Source organism: Sapajus apella, unplaced genomic scaffold (genome assembly GCF_009761245.1).
Source record: "Sapajus apella isolate SASKATOON/1434 unplaced genomic scaffold, GSC_monkey_1.0 scaffold56, whole genome shotgun sequence".
In the NCBI taxonomy this organism is placed as follows: Eukaryota; Metazoa; Chordata; class Mammalia; order Primates; family Cebidae; genus Sapajus; species Sapajus apella.
In genome coordinates, this window is record NW_022436996.1 from 4,467,491 (window position 1) to 4,493,310 (window position 25,820).

Here is a 25,820-nt window from a genome sequence, read left to right on the forward strand (position 1 = left end):
GCTGTGGATATCTCTGTGTAAGGAGCTCTGCGCAGCCATTTCATTCCATTCTTGAGTGACACTTGTGACACCCCTTGGATCTAGGTGACATGAATGGTCACATGTACCATGGGAGGTGGGAGCAACTGCAAACCACTAAACACCACCGCTTTCTACGTCCCAAAGGGAGTGCCAGACAACCGCGAGATCAAATCTGCAGCAATCACATTCTTACACAAACCACAATTCTGCTCAAAGAAGAGCAGAGGCGGAAGAAACACATGCTCCATGGACCCTGAGGAGGACTTGACATCCTCTATATTAATTAGAAATATGTAGTGGTTAAAGTCCCCCACCGTGTGATATCATCATCTGCATCACCATAAACAAAATGAGGATGGTCTTTGCAGTTCTTCCCCCAGCCCCTCTAAACCCCGGTCATCTGATTTCAACAGGTGAAGGGATCTGTTGCCAGTCACTGAAGCACTGGACTGAATCCTCAGTTTGAATGTTCCAGGCAACTGTGGTGCATTCAAGAAGCTTACTTACCCAGGGGACTGCAACACTCTCTCCCGGAACTTACTGAAGCCTCTTCCATGTTGGAAATGGTGTTGAGGCAATTTAGTACACCTGGCACTGCTGTGGCCACATTACACCTTCACAGCTTCCCCCACCCCCCCAGCTTTCTCATCTTTTTACTAAACTCACAACTTAATGAAGATGAAGTTCACATATAATAAAGTTTACCTTTTTTGGTGTATACAATTCAGTGTTTTAAAAATATATAATATTAAAAGTCACTCATCTATTACCACAATTAAATTCCAGAATAAATTCTTCATCCCCTTTAAAGGAATTTATACCTGTCAGCAATCATTTCCTTTTCTCCCACTTCTAGCGTCCAGCAGCCACAAGTCTGTTTTCCATCTCTATGGATGGGCCTATTCTGAAATCACACAATCTGTGGCCTTTATGTGAGGGTTCCTTCACTTAGCGAGAAGTTTCCAGGTTAATTCATGTTATGGCATGGATCAATTCTTCATTCCTTTTCACAGCGGAGGAGTGTTCCATTGTATGGTCACATCCCATTTATTTATCCATTCTCCAGGTGATGGATATTTGGGTTGTGTTCACCTTTTTTTGGCTATTATGAAAAATGCTGTTGTGAACCTTGTGTGTGTGTGTGTGTGTGTGTGTGTGTGTGTGTGTGTGTGTGTGTTTTACATAAATCAGATATGGGTGAGACCCAGTGTTGTGAGTCTTATATACAAGTTTCTATAGGGACATATGTTTCCATTTTGTCTGAGTCTATGCCTAGGAGTAGAATTACTAGGTGATATGGTAACGCTGTGTTTAAATTTTAGCAGAACTACTGAACTATTTTCTACAGAGGCTACACAATATATATTTCTACTATTAATGTAATAAGGTTCCCATTTCTCTGTATCCTGGGAATATTTAGCGTTTTCCTTTTTTTATTTATTTTTTTTTGTTTGTGTTTGGTTCTTATGACCATCCTAGTGGGTGTGAAATGGCATTTCATTGTGATTTGATTTTCATTCACCCTGATGATGAAAGATGCTGAGCATCATTTCATAGGCTTTCTGGCCATTGTCTTTTTTTGGAGAAATGTCTCTTTAAATCCTTTGCCTGTTTTTAAATTGCATTATTTGGTTTTTCTGTTTGTTTGTTTTAAGTAGTAAGAGTTCTTTATATATTCCGGATACTAGACCTTTACTAACTACGTGATTCACAGCTTGTCTTTTCATTTTCTGGATAGTGTTTTTGACACACAAAATGTTTTAAGTTTGATGAATTCCAATTTATTTTTTATTTGATTGCTTGTACTTGTGTTGTCACATGTAAGAAACCATTGCCTAATTCAAAATCACAAAAATTTATTCCTATATTTTCTTTTAAAAGCTTTATAGCTTTAGCTCTTACATTTAGGTCATTGGTCCACACTGAGTTCATCTTTGTATATGGCAATGAGTTAGGGGTCCAACTTCACTCGTCTGCATGTGGATGTCCTATTACACCAGCACAATTTGGTGGAAAGACTACTGTTTCCTTATTGAATGGTCTTGGGTCCCTTGTCAAAAAGTAATTGACTATGGATGTCTGGGTTTATTTTTGAACTCACAATTCTATTCCATTGACCTATATGTCTATACCTCTCCTAGTACCATACTGGTTTGATTGTTGCAGCTTTATAGTAAGTTTTAAAATCAGGAAGCATGCGTCTTTGAATTGTTCTTTTTCAAGATTGTTTTGGCTATTCTGAGTCCTTTGCATTTTCATATGAATTTCAGAATCAACCTGTAGTTTCTTTAAAAAAGAAAGAAGGATTTTGATAGAGATTGGGCTGAATCTGGACACCAATTTAGGGAGTATTATCATGTTAACAGTATGAAGTCTTTCAATCAATTTATATAAGATATCCTTCCATTTACCAAAGTCTTAATTTCTTTTCATTTTGTTTTGCAGTTTTTAGTACACAAGTCTTATACTTCTTTTCTTAAATTTATTCTTGAGTATCTTATCAGTTTGAAACTATGTTAAGTAAAATCATTTTCTTTATTTTATTTTGGGATTGTTCATAGCTAGTGGATAGAAATACAAATGATTTTTGCATCTTGGTCTTAAATATTTCTTCCTGCTGAACTCATTTTTTTTTTTTTTGGTGGGTTCCTTAAGATTTTCTGTATACGTTATGTCTTCTATGAATAGAGACAGGTTTACTTCTTTCTTTCCTATCTGGATGTCCTTTTTTTAAATTTTTTATTCTTACCTAATAGCCCTGGCTAGACCCTCCAATATAATGTTAAATAGTCATGTTGAGAATGAACATCCCTGTCTACTGTCTCCTGGTCTTAGGGGGAATGATTTCAGTCTTCTGCTGTTCAGTAGGATGTTACCTATTGGGTTTTTCAAAGATACTTGTCAGGTTGAAGATGTTCTTTCTGTTCCTAGCTTGTTGGGTTTTTTGTCAGGAAAGCGTTTTTAGATTTTGTCACATGCTTATTCTGTGTCTGTTGGGATGACCATGTGCTTTTTGCCCTTTATTCTATTCATGTATGTATAATACATTGATTGATTTCCATAAAAGCCAATTTGGTTTTCCTGGAATAAATCCCATTTGGTCATGGAGTGTAATATTTCTACATATAGTGAGATTCAGTTTGCTACTATTTTGTTGAAGATTTTTACATCTGTTTTCATGAGGGGCATTGATCTGTAGTTTATTTTTTCTTGTGATATCTTTATTTAATTTGGTATCAGGGCACAGATTACCCTTTTCTCATTTAGGTTTTGGGGCAATAGTTTAAGCCTGGATTACGATTTGCCTGCATTTTTTGTACCTGTGGAAAATAGTTTTACATGATAATATCTACTTTTCTCATCTTAGGGTCTAATGATTGTATATTTATTTACTGAGGAAAAAACTTTTTTTGCCCACACATGTAGGCATCTAACATGATCATGAGAATGGATAAAACAGTTACATACTGTTTTATCTATAACCACCACGTTTTTTTATGATAACTCCTATATTATTATTATTATTATTATTATACTTTGAGACAGAGTCTCTGTCACCCAGGCTGGAGTGCAATGGCATGATCCTGGCTCACTGCAACCTCCACCTCCCGGGTTCAAGTGATTCTCCTGCCTCAGCCTCCTGAGTAGCTGGGATTACAGGTGCCTGCCACCACACCTGGCAAATATTTGTATTTTTAGTAGAGATGGGATTTCACTAAGCTGGTCTTGAACTCTTCACATCAGGTGATCTGCTCACCTCGGCCTCCTAAAGTGCTGGGATTACAGGCAGGAGACACCATGCTTGGCCCTATATTATTACTTTATGGGCAAGGCTTTCTTCTCTCCCTAAACCTACCACTCTCTGGCTACTAAATTCCTCACATTACTCCATTAAGCCCACTTCACATATTACCTTCTCCATGAACTTTCTCTTGAAAGATTTCTCTTTTTCCTCTCAACTCCAATAGCACTTGTGTTTGGCTTATTCAATAGTGCATCTCTATATCTGTTTTTGTTGTAGGTTTCTTCTGTGGATTTTAGTGTCTTTTCTTTCCTGAGAGATTTATGGTACTGGTTTATACTTTATGTCATCTTCAGTAGTACCTATTTAGTACATTCTTCTTAGTTCACACTCAACATATGTTGCTTTAATAACTTTCTTAATTCACCCTTGATATGAATGTCCAGTAATTCCATGTAATATATAAAATTATTATATTCATGCCACTGTCTTTATCAGGAATTAATAAGTAATTGTATAAGTAATTTTAATATGTGCCAAGCATTTTCATGTAGTAAACAACTTTATAAACACATCTAACATGTATAAAATGGATTTTTAAAATTGAAACCATATTATATCATATGGCACAGTGAGAATTAGAACTTGGGAAAAATAAATTATGTAACAGGTAGTTACTTGTTACTTAGAAAATATTGCAAGGTAAAATTATGCTCTTTCTCTCTGGCAGCGACTTGCTCTTCCAAGAATGAATACCGTACCTGGTGTCAGAAGTATGACTGATGTGACGATCAAGGAGCAGATGACCAGAATGACAAGCAGTGCAATTGCTATTCCTTTCCAATTCCTCTGCGGAGGGTTACTCCCCACCAGCTCCTAAAAACAGCAACAACAAAGACAACCCTAGTGAGTGAAATAAGGAAATAAAATAAGCCAAATAGACATAGTTCATTTAAATCAAGAGCCAAGGCACACAACAGTGAAAGAGGCATCTTCCCATCCTTGAAGCCACTGTTAGCTCCTTTTCTTCCCCTCTGCCTTCAGTGCCCCAAAGCCTTGGGCTGCCATTTTCCTACTATGGCCAAATGTTACTTCAAGAAAGAAAATCTGATATTACTATGTTTACAGCTTTTGTGCAAACCTAATGCTCCTCTTCCCAATAATCCAAACTCTACAGTACAGTATAGGGTAATCTTGGAGCTTTCCTTCATCACAGCTAAACTCCTTACCCTAATTGAATCCAAATCAACTAGAATTAAACTTTTAGCTCCAAGTCCTCTGTCATCTTTCCCCCCAACACCACTGCTTTTTTTTGAGATGGAGTCTTGTTCAGTTGCCCAGGTTGGAGTGCAATGGCGTGATCTTGGCTCACTGTAACCTCTGCCTCCTGGGTTCAAGTGATTCTCCTGCCTCAGCCTCCCAAGTAGCTGGGATTACAGGTATCCATCACCTTGCCCAGCTAATTTTTGTAATGTTTTTAGTAGAGATGGGGTTTTCCCATGTTGGCTAGGCTTGTCTCAAACACCTGACCTCAAATGATCTGCCCGCCTTGGCCTCCCAAAGGGCTGGGATTACAGACATGAGCCACCATGCCCAGCCATCCTTCCCTTTTTTTACATCCATGTGATCAACTTCTATTTCAGCACACCAAATTTAAATATTAATTTAGCACATGCTACGTGCCAATTTTCATCTCAACTTCTGCACATCACATTGCCTTCAGGCTTTTCTTTTTTCAATAGCTCCTCATTCAAGGTTTCAAGATTTTCCTGGTCTCTCTTCACGGGGAAACTCACCTATCCTTATTCTAGGTTTCAGTACCCTTCAGGGAAACCTATTTCCACTGCAGCAAGAGGTGGGAGAGGGACTCTGGAGACACTGCTAAAGGGTGCTAAAGACTACATAAGTCTGGGAAATTCATCACGCATATTGCCTGCTGAGACCAAGTTTTCAGTTCCCTGCAAAGTAGAGGGAGCATATAACTGGTAGTCCAAACTGTGGTTCTTTGAGAGACACAAAGGATAATAGGAATACTTAATAAGTAATAAATATAACAGTTACATATTAATTATTATTATTAATTACACAGGAGTAAATAAGGACACATGGTCACACTGCAAAGGGACCACTTCTGCCCATGTATAGTCTGGAGAATACACTCTTATAATGCTCATAATTGCAACTCAGTAATCAAGCCAAAATGAGGTAGAATGAAGATGGCTTCAAAAAGTAGACAACGCAATATATAAATATATTTGCATTGAATATTAAAAGTTTATTAGAATGTGTCAAATTGCTACAAACCAAAATAGATATTATGCAATATCATCCAAATGTTTAAAATTGTCTATATTGGTTATTAAGAGAAATTCATGGGCCAATATAGGCTTAGTAGGAAAGAGTTCTATGGTGGTTTAGAATTTCTACAAGTCTTCATATTTGCCATCTAGAACTTAATTTATTCATCAGAGAGTAGCTTTTTAGAACTTAAAGACTATCCATGAGCAACAAAATAGCTATGGAAAGTTCCACTGATTCAATCTCATTTCCTATTAGATAGTATTTTCTGTGGGAGAAAATCAGTGGCCAGGGCCAAGGACAAGTAATTAGCTCTTGCTAATTCAGCAGCTTTTCATTTCACCCGAATTCAGAAAGAAAATAAGCCCTTTCATCTAGTCTGTGACTAGCAGGAATCTCTCAGTGGTACTGTTCATATAACCACCCTGGTACATGCAATTTCTCACAGCCCCAGCTGATATTCCTCAAACACAGTTAAGATGAAATTCCAAGGAAACCATTAGAAACAGAACGCCAAGACCAAATCTTATTCATGAAGCAGAATGATAAAAGTAATGTTATCTTCATTAGCCCAAATAATTGATATCTTTTGAGTATTGTTTCTATTTCATTTTTAATAATATTTATTTAAAAAAAAATTTTTTAGAGACAGGGTCTCACTCTGTGGCCCAGGCTAGAGTGCAGTGGCATGACTATAGCTCACTGCAGCCTTGACCTCCTGGGCTCACATGATCTTTCTGCCTCAATCTCTCAAGTAACTGGGACTACAGGTGTGTGCCACCAAGCCTGGCTAATTTTTATATTTTTTAGAGACAGGGTCTCACTGTGTTGCCTAGGCTGGTCAAACTCCTGGCCTCAAGCAATCCTTCCCTCTCAGCCTCCCAAAGTGCTGGGATTAGAGACATGGGCCACCAAGCCTGACCTGAATATTGTCTCTTGTAATAGTAATCTATACTTCTAAATTCTGTTTTAAACACATTTATTACATAATAGGTACATTGGTCAAAGTTCATATGCAAATTAAAAAAAAACCCTAGGACTTTTGATTTGTATCAATTATTTGACCAGCCAATAATGTGACTGGTTTACTTACAAATATTCATTTGAATAAACGTTGCAGTGGTAAACCCCTCCCTGGCCCCAACACACTCATGATATGACAGTGGTTGGATATTGTTACAGGTCATGACATAGAGAATGTGTTTAGAAAAAGGTTTTAGAAAGAAGATAAAGATATTTGCAAGACATATCACACGAAGTAAGTTGAAGGAAGCGTTTCTCTTCAAGTACCAAATACTTAAAATCCTCATTTGAAGGCATATCACATGGACCGGGGAGCAAACTTACTCTGTATCGCTCTAGACGGCAGAGTTAGAACCAAAAGGAAATTTAACAGAAGCGAATTGTGCAACACAGAAACTTCAGAATGTCTAACCGTTAGTACTGCCTGATGATAGAAGAGGCTGCTTCCTGGAAGTGAGCAGGATGAATGGACATCTCATGGAAATACCGGGGGTCTGATCCTTCAGGGAGGAAGGCAGCAATAGATGGCGTTCATAAGGAAGAACACAGCAGAAGTTCTATGGACATATATAAGATGGAGACGAAAGATACAAAACTGTGGACGCTGGTACTTGGGGTGAAGAAATGAATGACAGAAGGGCACTTGGTGAACGTGGGGCAAAGACTGTGCTTCTGTCATGCCCACTGGACTAAGATAAGGTTTTGCACAGAAAACCAACCTGGTATGCATTAGGGAATTAAAAAAAAATGCACAGTAAGATAACCCATTGGCATCAATGCCTATCCTACTCAACTGGAGTGATTCTGGATCATATACCTCATTTCTTAGGTACAGACGCATCACATTGCCTTTCCGGCAGCATTCTTGCATTAAAACCCACAGGGATAAAGATGTTCTTTACCAAATTCCATTTTTATTTGCCAAATTTTGTTTGTCAGACTGCAGGCAATTTTCTTTTACTGCACAAAAAACATTGTAACCATAATAATGGGAAACATAAGAAAAAAGTGATGAAAAATCTTGTTAATCCAAAAAATTGACTTTTTAAACCATTTTCATATTCTTTTCTATTTCTGGTCTATATGTACATTTAAGTTTTAAGTAGGCACAACCACAGCATAGATATAGTTTTCAAGTTAGAACGCAGGCTGATATGTACTTCTTTGAGCATGTAATTTGGCTCCCCCAATGCAGACTTCCTCCTAACTTGCAGGAGTTGAACTGTTAAAAAATTTGAAAGGATTAACTCCGCTTTCCATGGAAGTCAGAATAAGTCCCTAGGTTATCCTCTGGCACATTGAGTTTCAGTAGTGTATTTCTCAGTAGAATTACATATTTTTTGCCTCGCATGGTGAAAATGAGGCTGTAACATATTCCCTATTCGGTGTGGTACCACATGCATACTTTGGAGGTCCATTAAAATGGAAAAGCATGTTCACAATCAACCATTGGCTCTAATAAGAATAAATCTTTTACCCAGTGATCCACATGCATCCATCCATCCATCCATCCATCCATCCATCCATCCATCCATCCATCCATTTATCCATCCATCCATCCACATCTATCTACCATTCACCCATCCTTCCATCTGTTCATCCATATCCATCCACCCATTCACCCATCCATCTACATCCATCCATCTATCTATCCATCCATTTACCCATCCATCCATCATCTATTCATCCACATCCATCTACCATTCATCCATCCATCTATTCATCCATCCTTTCATCTATTCATCCATATCCATCCATCCATCCATCCGTCCATATATCTGTCAATCCACATCTATCCATCCAACACACGTTTATCTAGGTTTACTATGTCAGGCTGGGTTTTGAGAACCTTGAATACAGGAATGAATAGACATTGATACTTTCAACCAAAGTTTAGTGGCTTTCATTTTTTTTTATATTTCTTCCTTGTAATCTAGTACATCAATGGGGGAAGGGACAAACAATAAGCAGATAAGCTCTTTAAGAGAAGAGAAAAGCAGGACAATGGAGTTCTGAGAGCTGATTGCATCAGAGAGATCTCTAGCAAAGTGATATCTGAATAGAACTAAAGGAAACCTGTACAGCTGACATCTGAGAAGACAATCCAGACAGAGGGAGTGGCAGGTGCCTGGCCTGTGAGACAGTGTAGGCTTCAGTGGAGACAGCAAGGAGGCAGTGGCCAGAGTGGGAGAGCAAGGTGACCATTCTATGAGAGCAGGGGGGCAGCAGGGGCCTGGGAGTGCAGAGCCTGAGGGCCAGGTGTGAGGGCCAGGTGCAGGCTTTGGCTTATCCCTGAGTGCAAGGGGTGTGAGCACAGCAGTGTATAAATAAGGCTCCCACTAAGGAAGGTGGCCAGGGGAGCTGCATCGGGGAAACACCTGCAGAAGCCAGGGTAGGAACAGGAGCGGCCAAAAAGGAACGGGGTGACGAGGCCTGTCCTGGCTGGCAGCAGTGGGTGTAGCGGGAAGTAGCTGAATTCTGGGCATACAATAGAAAGATATCAGCCAACAGTGTTATTCTGAGCGGGTCATGCAGACCTAGGTGTCAGGATGCATTTATGTATCCCTTTTGCATGTAAAGCCCTCTCTCAGGCTCCAGCCTTCTGTTTTCAAGAAAAAAACCACCTGTGACATGGCAAGTCTGTCCGTTTTCTACCTCTAAGTCAAATCTAAGTTCTACCCCACTCTGCTCACACCTCACTGTTCCTGGAGCAAGTGATTCCCTTCCATGCCCCCTTTCCTCAGCCCCCTACAGCTTTTCTGTTTCCGGGAATTCCCCTTCATCTTCGTTTGCCAGGCAAATCCCTTTGCATTCTTTACTTATCAGCTAAAATATCACCTCCGACATTATAGTAAATCTTGTCTGGTTTCATAGGCATTATTCTTCCACCTGGACACAATCACAACACTCTGTGATTGCTTTTCCGTAACACTGTTTCACTATTATGCATTTTATATATATATATATATAGTTTTAATACACATACTGTATTATAGTATATGTAGATTATTGTAATGCTTGTGTCATTACCAGAGGACAAACAACTTAAGGACACAGTTATCTTGCTGTGTCCAATGTCTCAATGCCTGGTGCAAAACTTGGGACAACAGAGTGCACAGAGACTGTGTGTTGAGTGGATGGATGGATGGATAAATGCCTTTAGAAGTAACAGAAAGGCAATCACTGATGAATGTAGAAAGCAAAGGGTTAATGCCAGCACAGTGGCTTGCATGAGACCCAAGCAGTAACGCACCCTGCAAGGCGTAATGAAAACTGACACACATGGTTGGCAATCCTGTCCTTTGTGACATCACTGTTGCTCATACTTATTTTTAACTCAGGTAAAAATAAAACACACAATGAACTAAAACCAAACTATACCTTTTCTAAGTTGTTTGTTCATTTTAAACATAAAATTCACCTTTAGTCAATGTTGTTATCTTAGTAATTTGTGATTATAGCTTGATTTTTGTGTGTACCAATTGCGCATCTTAAGTGCAAGTAACAGGTTAAGATGACAATGACAGACACCACAATGTCCGTGAACTGATTCGAGCAGGACCCTAATGCAGGCTGCCTTGATGTCCTCCGCAGCTGCAGCCTCTCCATCAGGGACCGCATTCCTAGTCTCTCCTCTCTGTGTTAAAATTGACACAGGTCACCTTGGCCTGAGCTTCGTCTCTCTCATGAATTCGCCTTGCTACCTTTATCAGACTTTGTGCCTTCGGAAGAGGAGATGATTCAAACGAGAACTCTAAGGTGGAGACGATTTTTGAATGCTGCAAGGAAGGAAGGGGCTGGAGACAAAAGGCACTGATTGCTTAGGTGTTATAAGGATTAAATGTATATGTATTTGAAAGCACACCATAATTTACAACAATTATAGAAACATAAGATACTAATTTACCATTTACTGCTATCACCACTAAGTAATGTTTTAGCAACATATGGCATGTAATAGAGGGAGAACTGGAAAGTGCCTTAGATTTCCTACCCTTTATAAAGAAAGTGAAGGGGCTAGAGTGATCACATTCCACCGTGACCCTCCAACTTCTTGTTTCATCCTGAGCTTTAATGAGGGGAAATCCGAAATTTAATTTTTGTGGTGTCCTCCAAGCAGAGTGATATCAGTTACTGGATCCATAATTGTGACTCCACAATAAAGTGATGCATTCTTCAAGCAGACAGTCACCGCCGTGAATGTTCCAGGCCCATGTCCCATGATGTGCTTATTTCATGTAATGCAAGTCCGGCCTTACACAGCTAAAGGGATAGAAGGAGTAACCTCCAGCAGAAGTGAGATTGGAGAATGATTTCACAATCAACCAAAGCCTCTTCCTAAAGACACACCCCTGCAGAAGACTGGAGCAATCAGGGCTGCACCGCAGGTGCCCCGGGGACAGCTGAGGTCCAGCCTTGCCAGCCACGGTGGGGACAGCTGGCAATTGTGCATTTTATGTCCCTTAGCTAAAGGCAGAGGGGTCAACCAGATGGCCTTCTCACTAGGGAAGGAGGAAGTGAAGTAAATTATTGCTCTCATAATAATCTATCTTTAAACCAATCAGTCTCTTCTATCAGGCAGCCTGCAGAAGTATATTAAGACTAGAAGACTATGTCTTGTTCCCAAAATAGAAAGCGGCCTTTTTCTAGGATATAGCCAGACCCAAGTTTAGGTAATTGATAGCTTTAAATAATGCCAGAGGATATGTATAAATCAGCAGTGACTTGGGATTCACAATGCAGGCTGGAGGTGGAAACACAGGCTGGTCTCACTGGAACAAGAGGACCCTAACTCATCGCCCAATAAAGGGCTGCATGTACGTGGCAGCGAAGACTTTCCCACTGCCTGACATGCTCTTTCCTTGTGACTGTCGCTTTGTTTCTTGTGAGTCCTTTTGGGGTGCATTTGCACGTTGTGGGAGTGAGTGAGGGAAGGATAAGGGATATGGTCACAAGACGTGAATTAATGCTGCCTTCATGTGAATAACTGCAGAGACTGCAGGTGTGGGCGGCTAAGCAGCCCTTCTCCAAAGACCGGAGCAACTAATGCGGGAATGGAAGGCGGTGGTGGTGGAAGATGATGTTATCCGACCTTCCCCAACACACACTTTTATTTATTTCATTCACTAAAAGTGAATTCTGGTTCACCTGCCCAACTTTTGAGGACTGGCAATTAATTATGCGGCACGATCATCTTAGTGGAAGCAGAGGAGTCGATGTTTCCAGTACATCCAGATACCAACCTGCAGATGCTCTTCCTCTCCTGAGCAGTGCCCACCACGGCCTCCATATTAATAAGGGACATCTCACTACCCAGGCTCTCCCTCGCCCTTCCCATATGCGCCTCACGGACTCATCTGGGATCCACTCTCCTTTGCTCAAATACATTTGGGAACTTCTAAAGTTGCCTGTTTTACATAAGGTAACTTAACGTTGCTGCCCGAGGGCACAGCACTTTGAAATCCTATCCACCACCATTAGGAAGGCAGCTGTCAGCCCTCTACTTGACGATCAGCAAAACTGTGTTTGCAGAATTAACTTCAGCCATATCAATCCTTCTAGAAAACAAACAAACAGGCACATGATTGACTCAACAGCTATCTGTTAACATTTCTTCTTGATTATTTTTACCTGCAAATTCCAACATCAGAGTTCAAATTATTTTAGCCTCTTCAGTTTAATCGACTGGGTCTGATTGATTCTTTTATGAAATTAGTTTAACATGGAAGTGAGTCTTGCTTTTAGAGCTTAGTCTATTTTGGTTCTATTTTGATATACGTTTTAAAGGTATCAAGTTGTTTCATAGATTTCCAAATGCAGTAGCACTGTGACCCAATTACACACAGAAGAAATGTCACAACACATCATGTCCAAGAGAAATCCCTTTCAGCGAAAAGATGCCTAGGAAGTAAGCTGCAGAATTTGAAACTGAGCATTTGTATCTTTCACCTTGCTGTGTATGATAACAGTGTCTTAACGCATCTTCAGATAATGGCTGTTTTTGCATAGACTCACTGAAACCCACAGGCGATTTTGAGATGAGTTTTCTATACTGGGTAGCTTTTTGGCATGCTCAACACATCACTTCTCAATGTCAAAAATCCCTGCAGGTGCTCGATAAATATTAAGTAACTAACAAACCAGTCTCAAAGGCAAGGAACACCAGCAATTTAATGGCAGAGACTAAAATAATTTGAGCTCATTTTAAAAAAAGGGCTTGCCACCCTGGTACAATGTCCCAGCATGGCAGAGAGGCATCGTGAGAGTACCCCAGTCAGAATGATCTGAGATGCCCTCCTCCTCCATCCATGGGCCCCGGAAGCCACATTTCTAGTCTGTGAGCCCTCTCCTCTCCTCCTCAGCCAGAGACAATTAATTAGGCTAACCTAGGCCAAAAGTCTGCTCCAGGATTTGCGGTGTGGGTTTAAAATATTCCAAGTTGTTCTTGGCTGCTGTCACGAACCATGAGAATGGAAGGTGGGGAGGGAAGTTAAGTGCCTGCTGCCATATGGCATAAAGATTCCAAAGGAAATAAAGCAGATTCACAGAATGAGAGGAATGAAGTAGAGAGGCTCAGGATCAAAGACAATGGAAAGCAAAGAGGCAAGCAGTAAAAAAGGTAAGAAGCTCAAAGAGACAGGATGAGCTCCTCCTGGCTTTCCATTTCTTGATGTACTTTTCATCCTGAGGCCTGGAGGCATTTTTCCCTTGGATTTAATAATGCACTCCTACCGCTTTAGGAGTTATTTCATTTCTCATTTTATGTAAACTAGCTTGAGTTGATTTCTGAAACTCGAGAGCAAAGAAGCTGAATGCACAGCAAGCACAGATGCGCTGTCCAGCCGCCTGCCCGCCAGCCCCGCACCACTTCTGAGAAGGCATTCCCTGAGGGCGTGTGCATGTGTCTGTGACATGCTCTGGATACACTTACACTCAGAAACTAGGTAGAAATGCCAACCACACTCTTGGTTTACAATTTAACTTAATTTAGTTTCATTTAATTTAATAATTGTAATGTTATTTTTTGACAGGGAGTCTCATTCTGTCACCCAGGCCAGAGTGCAGTGCCATCTTGGCTCACTGCAACCTCTGCCTCCTGGGTTCAAGCATTTCTCCCCCTCCCCGCCTCCCAAGTAGCTGGGATTACAGGCACCTGCCACTGTGCCTGGCTAATTTTTGTATTTTTAGTAGAGACAGGGTTTGGCCAGGCTGGTCTTGACCTCCTGGACTCAAGTGATCCATCTGCCTTGGCCTCCCAAGGTGCTGGGATTACAGGTGTGAGCCACCGCACCCAGCCTTTGGTTTACAATTTTAAAATAACTAATTTGCCAATTTCATGTATATATTTTCTTTGAAAAGGCTGGTGATTATACTAGTAGGTATAGTTGGTTTCCCAGAGAAATTGAGTGAACTTTAGCATTTACCTTAACAGATCCTCAAGAATCAAATTTGTCATCACCCACCAACCTTCTAGTCTGGGCCCCTCTGTGACAGAAGGAAGCTACTTTAAGTGGAAGCAAATGCCAGCCAAGACAGTTGGCACCGCAGAATTCGCACGGGTCTTGAAGAGAATGGGCTGTTCCTGAGGTCTTCCCTATTTCAGGTATCAAATTACTCAAAAAGAAGGCTGTAGTATTTTAAAACTTTAGCTGGCCTAGGATTGGATCTGTTCATTAGATCCAGGTTAAACAGCCGTTGGCCTAGTGTCAACATTTTCACATAGTCCAGGATAATGCAAAAACAAATAGCATCAGAGAAATGATTAGTCAGAGGGATGCAACTGATGAGTAATTTTTCTATCTTAATTCACCTGCACCCTTAATCTCCTTTGTCATGAAAGCTAACAGTCACAGGTACCAGGGAATGGGATGTGGACGTCTTTGTGGGGTTTCATTGATTTGTCTACCAGAGTGGTGTATTCCATTTAACAGAATGCCACACAGCAATGCAAATCACAGCCTCACTACATGCACAACAGGAACAAATCTCACAAACAGAATTTTCTTTTCTCTTTTTCTCTTCTTTTTTTTTTTTTTTTTTGGACACAAATTCTCACCCTGTTGTCCAGGCTGGAGGGCAATGGTGTGATCTCAGTTCACTGCAACCTCCAACTTCTGGGTTCAAGTGATTCTCCTGCCTCAGTCACACAAATAGCTGGGATTACAGGTGCACACCACCATGCCTGGCTAACTTTTTGTATCTTTAGTGGTGGGGTTTCGCCATGTTGGCCAGGCTGGTCTCAAACTCCTGACCTCATAATCTGTCCGCCTTGGCCTCCCAGAGTGCTGGGGTTGTAGGCGTGAGCCACCGCACTCTGTCAAAAATATCATTGTAAGTGACATAGATCAGGCACTAAAGAATATAAGGTGAATGTTTCCATTTGTATAAAGTTCCAAAGTGGGCACACTACACTAAGTGGTTCACGTGTAAGGCCATGAAGGCAAGCCGGAAAGACGTTTCCATGAAATCCAGGATGCTACATAACTCAACCAGGAGACAGGAACTGCAGCTGGAAAGAGGAAGTCAGGGGACAAGAGCTGCAGGGTGCTGGCTGTGCTTTCCCAGACCTGAATGAGTTATTTAACATCAGGAAATTCAGGTTACACCCACCTGTGAAGCTGTATGTTTATACGTTCCATAGTTTTTGTACCATAATATTTCACAATAGCAATGGTTAAGCACAGGTACTGGATCCCAGTGTCATGACAGGAAGCACTGGCCCAAAGTGGTGAACTAGAGAGACACATCCTACACTTGCACTCAGTGGGGGGGAGAGAGACATCAGGCAAATGCAGGTATGGAATTGCACATACCTGCCAGTTCCGGGAACTGGCACCTGGAATTCCTGTCCATTGAGGTAAAACAACGGACAGGAATTCCAGGTGCCAACAGGGAGTATAATGATGGAGTGTGTGCTGATTTTTACTAGGTATTGGGGCAGGCAAGGGCGCTCTGAGGAAGAGAATTTGAGTTGAAGGTTGAACAGTATATAGAAATGAGGTAGTGGCCAGCTGGGGCAGTTTTCCCGTGCCATGGAGTGGGTGTAACCTGGCGCACATGCAACTGCACATCAGGAGCAAGGGGTGAAGCATCTGAGATCAGGCTGGACAGACAGGCACAGACAAAGCCAGGCCCAGCCTCGTGAACCATGCCACTGGTCCTGTATTTTATCCAAACACAATAGGAAGCCAGTGGGGGATTCTGTAAGCCACCACTAATAACTTCTAGAAGAAGTCAAACATTAATTATTCAGTTTGTCTACTGACATCAGAAAAGTGCCTAGAGAAAGGTCAGGATTAGTTCCTTCTCCCACTGTGCCTTCAAATGTGTCAAATATCAGGCCAGTGTGGAATCAGGCACCTTAAAAAGTAAGCTATTCACACAGCAACTATAAACATTATCGGGATAAAATCAACGACACACACCTGACCGCAGGATCGCCCGTTACACCGCTTCCTTCTATTGTCTAAATGTATTTTCTTCCTAATATTTATTCACTGTGAAAAGCTCTGACATAAATTTCTTTTATGTATCATGGACCATTTACTATAAGTAGAAGGTAGCAACAAATTACAAAATCAATGGTGCACATATCTCAGGATGGTAGAACAGCCTTCTAATCATTGTATTTCCATATTCAGGAGGACAACAAATGACTTTGGGATAGCAAGAACAAATTTTAAATCACATTTAGCAGCTGACACGTGTCCGTCAATAATCATCCAGGAGCCTGCTGGGCGCACATCCCCATCTCGGCTTCCCTGGCTCATTTCCTCAATCTTCATTACTGTGGCTCTTATCTTTCCACAAAGGTGCTAAAAGCCAACACAGATCGTAATTAACCCCAGGGACCTAGGGGTAGACTGGAGGAAAATGCAGGACTCTGTATGGTTCCAACCTCACAGAAGACAGCAAAGAGGCTCTGACCAGGTAAGCTCCACTAGCGAAACTGGTGAGAAAGTGTTGGCCCAGTGCAGCCCATGGCAGCGACTCATGGGAACGTGCAAAGAGTTTGGTGTGGTCTCTCTCAATAGCTCCCTTCCTTCCTCCCTCTCCCCCTCCTTCATCTCCTCTCTCTGTCTCTCTTTGTTTCTCTCTCAATGTCCCCCATCACTGTCTCTCACACAAACATAATTAATGCCCTGCAATCCACAATTTAAAAGAAATTCTCAGCCAGGCACAGTGGCTCACGCCCATAATTCCAGCACTTTGGGAGGCTGAGGCAGGTGGATCACCCAAGGTCAGGAGTTTGAGACCAGCCTGGCCAACATGATGAAACCCCGTCTCTAGTAAAAATACGAAAAGTAACTGGGCATAGTGGCTCATGTCTGTAGTCCCAGCTACTCAGAAGGCTGAGGCAGGAGAATTGCTTGCATTGGAGGTAGAGGTTGCAGTGAGCTGAGATAGTGCCACTGCGTTCCAGCCTGGGTGACAGAGCAAGACTTCATCTCAAAAAAATAAAAATAAAATAAATTATCTCTGTTCGGGAACAGCCATGAACATAAAAGCAACAACAACAAACAAGAAATGTCTGAGTATAAGCAAGCCCTGATCAGAAAGGCAGAAGAGGCTCAACTATCCAGAGAGTCATGAATTCAGTCATTTCTGTGACGAGTTATTTCGCTCATCAGAAGATAACAGCACCTTGATTGGAAAATGCCGATGATCCCAGCAGCACTCCCCATAGCTCAGGTGAGCAACTCAGAAACAAAGGTGGGAGAAGGGAAGAAATATGCAGACAAGAATTGACCACGCACCGAGAGAAACGTGGAAGAGCGTGTCAGATGCAGGGAGAGTGAGAAGCAGGTCACAGCCCCAAAGCCAGCAGCAACCAGAACGGAGGGGGGAAGCGGCAGCTGGAAGATCCCACCGGTCTGGACCTTTCTCGTGAAAGCCAGCAGCCACGTGAATCCCAAGGCCCCCTGGCACGACACTGTGTGAACATTATAACTCTGCAGTGTTAAAAAAAGGGGCAAATATGGGTCTATGATGGCTTTTTTTTTTTAACAGCAGCATGGTACATTTCTAAATAATTTCTGCCTGAAACTATAAAAACACAATCTGCACTTTAAGTAGCAAAATTTGGGGTTTTGTGAAGTTGCACACAGCAGGAACAAGAGAGCTAAGTTTCTGTCTTAAACTAAATTTAGTCTGTTAATGTTTTACTTTAATTTGATCAGTCCAGCTTAAACATTATTTTATGACCCAACCTCTTTAAATTGTTATAGTTTTAAACATCTAAGGATATCATTATCGTTCTTATAGGCAAAATGGATTTTTAAAAAATAAACATAGTTTACGATACACCGAGACCTGAGGCGTGTGTTTTAGTCGTGACATGTACAACACAAAAGGAAAGACAGAAATCTTTGCTTTACTTCGAACATCGTGTAACAGGTGAAAAGAACGTATAGGGGCTAATGGAAAGCAAAGGTGATGATTTTGTTGGAAAGTTGGACCTGTAAGGAAAGGCCAGGGTAATTAGTGTACTTATCTGGAGAAAGAGGGGCTGGCCAGAGCTTAATTACTGCCTCCACATACAATGCATCTGTATCATCCAAAGGATTTTGGACAAAAGAAATAATAATGATCTAGTTCCTAGGACAGAGGCAGAAGACGAATTGACATGACAAGAAGGAGTGTTTGAAATAGCTTCATGTATTTCTCAAAATGATGGTTCGAAGACAGCCTCAGATCCCCCTGGGTGTGCACGTCAAGTGCAGATTCCTGGACCCTCTGAGCTGGAGTCTCTGGGGACAGGGCTGGAGAACGTTCATGTTTCACAGTGTGCCCAGTGCACTCTTATCAACACTGCAGTATGAGTCCAGGAGCAGGGACTCACGTCTGTAATCCCAGCACTTTGGAACGCTGAGGCGGGCAGATCACCTGAGGTCCGGAGTTCAAGACCAGCCTGGCCAATAGGTTGAAACTCCATCTCTACTAAAAAATAAAATACAAAAATTAGCCAGGCATGGTGGCATGTGCCTGTAATCGCAGCTACTTGGGAGGCTGAGACAGGAGAAACACTTGAACTTGGGAGGCAGAGGTTGCAGTGGGCCGAGATCCAGCCTGTGCAACAGAGTGAGACTCTATCCAAAAAAACAAAAAACAAGAAACATTGCAGTCCAGCATGAGAACCATTACCTAGAAGAACTTCTTACACCTGCAACCTGCATGAGTCTGTTTGGCAAAGCCCCTCACAACTGGTTTAAGAACTGAAGGCTCAAGAGTTTGTGATGGAAATTTTTCAAATGTAAAATTCTGCCCATTAGCATTTCACAGACCAGTTTAGAAACGTACCCGTGTAGGAACGAAATTCTGATTGGCTGTCTTCTAGCCCTTGACTGGCCTTATTTAAGTACTGCATGAGTACATGTCATATGAGCGGCAGCTTTTCCTAAGTACAGTTTTTCCTTTACCAAGTCAGAAGCAACATGGGTGAACAGTGACATTATTACCAAACAGCACTCACGACTTGTGATGCCCACTTCTGCGTCTTGAATGTTTCAGCAAAACTCAAAATTTGAAACCCACACTCAGCATACATAAGCGTTGTGGCTAGCACCATAATGAACAAGTAAACTGGTAAAAACAATAATGACAATAGCCAAACTCAGTGCCTTATAAAATCCAGTGCAGCTGCCGAAAGCCTGCTCATCTAAGTGCGACAGGAAGCATGGACAAGGGCACTGTCAGTCCCGAGGGAGAAGGGGATGTGTGCTTCCTCCCCAAAACCCCTAGATCACTGTTAAGAAAAAAGAATATGTCCATTCAAGGGCTATCTCACTGCCCCACATTGGCCTCTTTTTGTCCAAAATGTTCAGATACGTATCATGCAACAGATCTCAGTGTACTTAGGGCCATAAATATTGGTGCTGATTAATTGTGACTATGGTGATTAAGGAAGCGACAGCAACATATACATTCCATACCAGAATGCATGAAAACTCTGTCTTGTCACATAGCAGCATGATAGAAGCAATTCTCAACAGAATCTTCAACAACCAGTCCACTTAGTACATGGTATTCACTAGAACCGAAATGCTTAAAACTAGCTTTATTTAATAGTATTGCAGATTAACGGAGGAAAAGCTAAACTGCTTGTACTGTTATTTTTGCTCTTCATTTCTTTGAATTACTTTGGACCTCAGAAGCTGCTTTACTCAGAGCACCTCCTTACCGTTACCCCCATTTTTTCTTCCAAGGGAAGTGGAGGGTGGGGAGGACAAGGATCTGGGCCAGGCTGAGATCCGGGCACAGGAACAGATGGGCCTAGTCTGAAACCACAGAGCCCAGGGCTACCAGGAGCTGTGCACTGCCCTGGATCACTGGGCAGACACCAGGAGAAAAGGAAGGTCCTGAATACCAATTCCAAGGAAGGGGTGTAAGAAAGGGTGAAGGGAAACGGAGCCTGACATGAGGTTTTGACGACAGCGGCTCTCTGAACCCTTGGAGCTAGGGGTCTGAAGTGCTCTTCCGCCACCTGCATGCTTTTATGGGCGGTGTGCCCCGGGCCCTGGGAGATGGCGTGGGCAAGCGGGGTGGGCCTAGACTTGCTGGAGTGGCCCTGAGCCAGTGCTGCTCGGTGACCATGTAACTGCATCTCAAAGGACGGTGTTGGCACTTCCCCCGATGGCCTGTGCCCCCAGAGAGCATCCCTGGCAGCTGTCCTCAGGGCAGCAGTGTTCCGAACACAGGCCTTTGCTGTCTTCCTTCCTCTGAGGACTTCACCAACACTCCCCTCAAGGTGTGTTTCATCTGAAACAACCAGCGTTGCTCATGCCTTCTCTCTGGGTGCTACTCAAAGCGAGCGCCGTGAGCATTGGACATCATTAGCATCCATCTCTCTAGCACCAGGGAGCCTACTGACATTTTCACACATTGAACTTGCAATATTGGTTTCCTGAATGGAAAAGATTTCTCTTAATGAAAGAAACCACAGAGCCCAGATGAGCTCTGTGGGCTCTGGGCTTACAGATTGAAATGAGTCAGACATCCCTGGGTTTGCCTCCACCTTGTACCAGCAGAGCTTCCATCCATTGAACTCCTGGAAGCTCAGATGTCAGCTGGGAATAACATAGCCCCTGCAGCACTGAAGTGAGGATTACAGACAACATAAAGAGCTTCTACCAGAGTGCCCAGCGCAGAGCGGGCAGTCAACACACGGTGGCTATCAGTAGGCATTACCTATGCGAACAGCACCAAAGTGCACCTGTGTTTCACTGCTGGGGAAGTGCTATGGGCTGAACGTTGGTGTCTCCCGAAATTCATAGGATGAAATCCTAACTCCCCAGTGTGACAGCACTAGAAGGTGGGGCCTTCAGGAGGTCATCAGGTCATGATGGTGAATGGGGTTAGTGCCCTTCTAAGGAGACTGAAGAGCCTGCTCTCTGCGCTCTGCCATGTGAGGACACAGCAAGAAAATAGCCGTCTGCAAACCAGAGCTGCCCATGCCAGCCCACTGACCTCAGACTCCCCAGCCTCCAGAATCGTAAGGAATACATTCCTGCTTCTTAAACCGCACAGTATGTTGCATTCTGTTACAGCAGGCTGGATGGACTGAGACAAGAAGTTAAGGTAAACACACAAAAGGCATCTCTATAGCAGGAAGCCTCCCCAGTTGACCTGCATCATTACACTAGCCCAGGGCCCGAGTGCTGTTGGCTCACAGGAAAAAGAAAGCATTGGTCCAGAGATGAGATGCAGCGGCCTGCTGAAGCATCTAAGGCTGTTGAGGGGCCTGGAGACCGGAGGTGAGCACAGAACCCTGAGATTCTGGCAGCAGCTCCAAGAAGCGGAGCTTCTCATCTTCAAAGGCTGAGCACCAGGAGACTGGATTAAAACTGGTGGTCTGACTTTTTGGTGGTGGGCTGCAGGCTTTAGAATGTCAGGACGGGTGGCCTGTATTCCAGAAACCAGACAGCACCAGGCCAACGCTCTGTGCTGGTGGTGACCATAATAAATGGCAGGACTGTGACATAACACACAGCTCCGTCTGAAACGCCTGTGACAGGCCTGACCTGCACTGGTGACATGACATAAGACACGTGGTGCTGCTGGACCTCATTCAGCTCCTGCCGCACCCTGGCACTCCAGGGAGGAATGCAGTCTCCACATTAGCCCTGGGTCCTCCTTGACTTGGGTAGCCATTCTGAGGCTGGCACCTGTTTCTGCATCTTTAACCATGACAATTACACATCTTCCTGATAACGCTCAAACGAACAGCATTTGTGAGGCTACACAGCTGTAAGCCTGCCCAGATTGCTTCCTGACTTCAGGAAGCCTCTTCAATGTGTTACCCAAGGGGGTTGTTTTTTGTGGCCATCCCTTAAAAGTGATGCTCTGTAGCAGTGAAGTGCAATGTTGAAAGTCCCAGCTCCAATGATCAAGAAAGAGAGGCACTAGGCTTTTCAGTATATGCGATGTTTTCTTCCCTTGAAAGGTGAATGGGAAGCCTAGACCCAGTAGAGGTAGGTTCTAGGCCTGCTGCCCACCAGCTGTGTGGCTAGATGGTCAGAGAAGCGTCAGCAAATTCATCATAACTTCGCAGTTGGGTCAGGCCTTGCTGTGCTCACACTTGGATTCCACTGACCAGCTAAGAAGAATTTCCCAGAACTCATTTCATTTGATCAAAACACGGATAAGACAAATTATGCTTTTTTTTTCTTTTTTTTTTTTTAACAGATTAAGAAGCAGAAGCTCAGAGAGGTTAAGGGACTTGCCCCAGGTTACACAGATGTAAAGTAGTAGAATCAGACCTAAGGCCAGGCCTTTAGATTCTAAATCAGAGGCTCTTTGACTACAAAACCTAAGGAAATAGTGTATGTTCTTTTCATTTTATTTTATGTTTTATTTTATTTTAATACCTTTTGAGGTACAAGTGGTTTTTGGTTATATGGATGAACTATACAGTGCTGAAGTCTGAGAGTTTAGTGCGCCTGTCATCCAAACAGTGTACCCTGCGCCCACCGCGTCTTTTTATCCCTCACCCTCCTCCCACTCTCCCTAGTTCTGAGTCTCCAATTCCATCTTGCCACTCGCTATGCCTTACATTCCCCTAGCTTGGCTCCCACTTGTGAGAATATTGATATTTGGTTTTCCATTCCTGAGTTACTTCACTTAGAACAATGGCCTCCAGACCCATCCAAGTTGCTGCAAAAGACATTTCATTCTTTTCACAGCTGAGAAGTATTCCATGGTGCATATATACCACACCTTCTTTTTCCACTCATTGTTTGGTGGGCACTAGGGTTGATTCCATATCTTTGCAGTTGTGAATTGTTTTGCAGAAAGCATGTGCGTGCAGGTGTATTTTTGATATAATGACTTATTTTCCTTTGGATAGATACCAAATAGTGGGATTGCTAGATTGAATCGCAGATCTCCTTTTAGTTCTTTAAGAAATCTGCATACTATTTTCTACATTTATTCTTAAAAGCTCTTTATAGCTTTAAAATGCAATCTTCCTCTGAATACTTCAATCACTCTATATTAGTAGAATATCTGTTTTGGGTGTATTATGCTAAAATGACATCCCGAATAAATACAAATTTAAAGCAATTTTTCCATCTCTAGAAGCCAATGATGCTGATTTCTGAGTTTTCAGCATTTTTTAAAAAAATAAGAGTATTGAAATATTTTATGAAATAGTATGAAGAATTAATACTTCCCAATTTTCAACAAAAATCTCTCAACAGAAGTTATGTCACCTTCTTAACTGCCTTTTTCATGTGGCAGATCACTGTTTTTTATTCAGAAAAATTTGGAACATAGAGCTATAAATTTTCCTAGGTCTCTTTTAAATAAATTTCCTTGGTTAATACCTTAATATAAAGTTCAAAATGCTGATAATTTAGATTAAAAGATACAGCAATTGATTCAGAGCTTCCACACCACTCGCACCAAAGGCTTGTTTATAAAATGTTCTACTGGTTTGATTTTGGGCAAGGCAATGCAAATTAACTCTTTAGGAATTAACCTTAAAATAATTAGCTTCCCTTGGCTACCCCATTTATTCCAGTGCTGAATGCATGCCTAGAGCCTCAAGGTTGCTACCGAAGGCCCTGCAGTGGTTGCAGAGGCAACAGAAAAGTGGCTTCCTCCCATGAGCAGCTTGCAAATGAAGACACTAGGCATTCATCTATGAATCACCCAAAAGAAGCAGAAAGCAAAGGGAATTGATATTCATGTGGGCTAAAGGAGAAAAACAGGCTTTATAGCTATTCAGTTATTGGTGAAAATCAATGTCTAAATACAAAATGGAAATACGTAAATGTTTACGGTAGCTTTTGCTAAGATTAATGTGCAATATTCAGTTAGGAGGCCATGTGTCGGTCAAGTTCAGCCTTTCCGACAACTGAAGGTTATTTTCACATCACTTACTTTTGAGTAAAGTATTAATGACTGAATGTGACTTTATTTCTAAGGAAAAAGAAAGCCTACCAAATAAAGAGAATACATACATCAAAATGTCAACCGTATATAAACTCTGCAAATAAGGCTTACATGTGTCCCACAAAAACTGTGATTAAAAACATATAAATCTTAAGCTTTTTCAAAAACTATTTCATGCACACAAAACAATACAGAATGCACTTATTCCTAACTTTTAAGACATTAGGGACAAAAGTACCGTGTCTAGCTCAATACCATGCATTTATGTGAGAGAAGCAGAAAACTAAAAAACTCAAATGAAAATGTAATTATAAAATAAAATTGCTTTCAACAATAGAATATTAATGAGCTTAGTTGCTATTTCTGTGTGCATGGAGACCCTTACCAAAATTATCTCTGATTAAAAGAAACCTATTAGCACTGATGCAAAAATAAGAATATTGTTAGAGGAAGTGGTAACTCTGGGGGTCAGAAGATGGTGCACATTACTCTTCACAAACAAACTGGACTCCTAGAGAAGGAAACAAATAATCCCCCTGGAATTTTGTGTTCTATTCATAAAACCTTTTTCAAATATTTATGGCTCAGTTTTTTTTTTTAAGGCAGAGTACAAAATAACCTACTTAGCCGATATTTTTCTAAAACCATCATCTCATGGTTTTATATGTCATTCCAACACATCCTCTCAACAGTCACCAGGTAGCCAGAGCACCAAGTCCTGAATTCTGAGATAGCCTGGGATGGCTTGCCCCTCTGAGAATAATACATTAAGGCTGTGTCTCACCTGTACAGGGACCAGATATTACAGAAACCTTCCACTCACGTGTCCCAACCATAACCTTCTAATGAGATACACCCCACAAAAAGCGCTATGGTCAAGAGGGAATAAAAACAGTATAGGTTTTCTACACGTGTCTGTGTCTACCACGGAATTGCAAACTCCAACGAGGTCATGTCATGTCATATTCATTACCACAGCTTACCAAATTCCGACATGATTATTTGTATTTTGTAGGTCCTCAACCAAGTAAGTTATCAAAAGATTGTGTTATAAAAGTTCCCTTTGGCAGCCAGGCGCAGTGGCTCAAACCTGTAATCCCAGCACTTTGGGAGGCCGAGGTGGGTGGATCACGAGGTCAAGAGATCGAGACCATCCTGGTCAACATGGTGAAACCCCATCTCTACTAAAAATACAAAACATTAGCTGGGCACGGTGGCGCGTGCCTGTAATCCCAGCTGCTCAGGAGGTTGAGGCAGGAGAATTGCCTGAACCCAGGAGGCAGAGGTTGTGGTGAGCAGAGATCTCGCCATTGCACTCCAGCCTGGGTAACAAGAGTGAAAC

The 25,820-nt window shown here is 42.0% G+C and overlaps 1 protein-coding gene across 5 annotated transcripts in view; it reads right to left on the reverse strand.

Moving 5' to 3' along the window:
- Positions 1 to 25,820, reverse strand: part of DPP6 (dipeptidyl peptidase like 6) — a 1,109,512-nt gene that overhangs the window by 415,944 nt on the left and 667,748 nt on the right. For 4 of the 5 annotated variants that reach the window (XM_032245216.1, XM_032245218.1, XM_032245215.1 and 1 more), the window contains exon 2: positions 4,525 to 4,639. In XM_032245216.1, the coding sequence (XP_032101107.1) occupies positions 4,525 to 4,639 (115 nt within the window). Of the gene's footprint in view, positions 1 to 4,524; positions 4,640 to 19,222; positions 19,229 to 25,820 lie in introns of all 5 variants that reach the window. The other variant, XM_032245219.1, reaches the window with a different exon arrangement.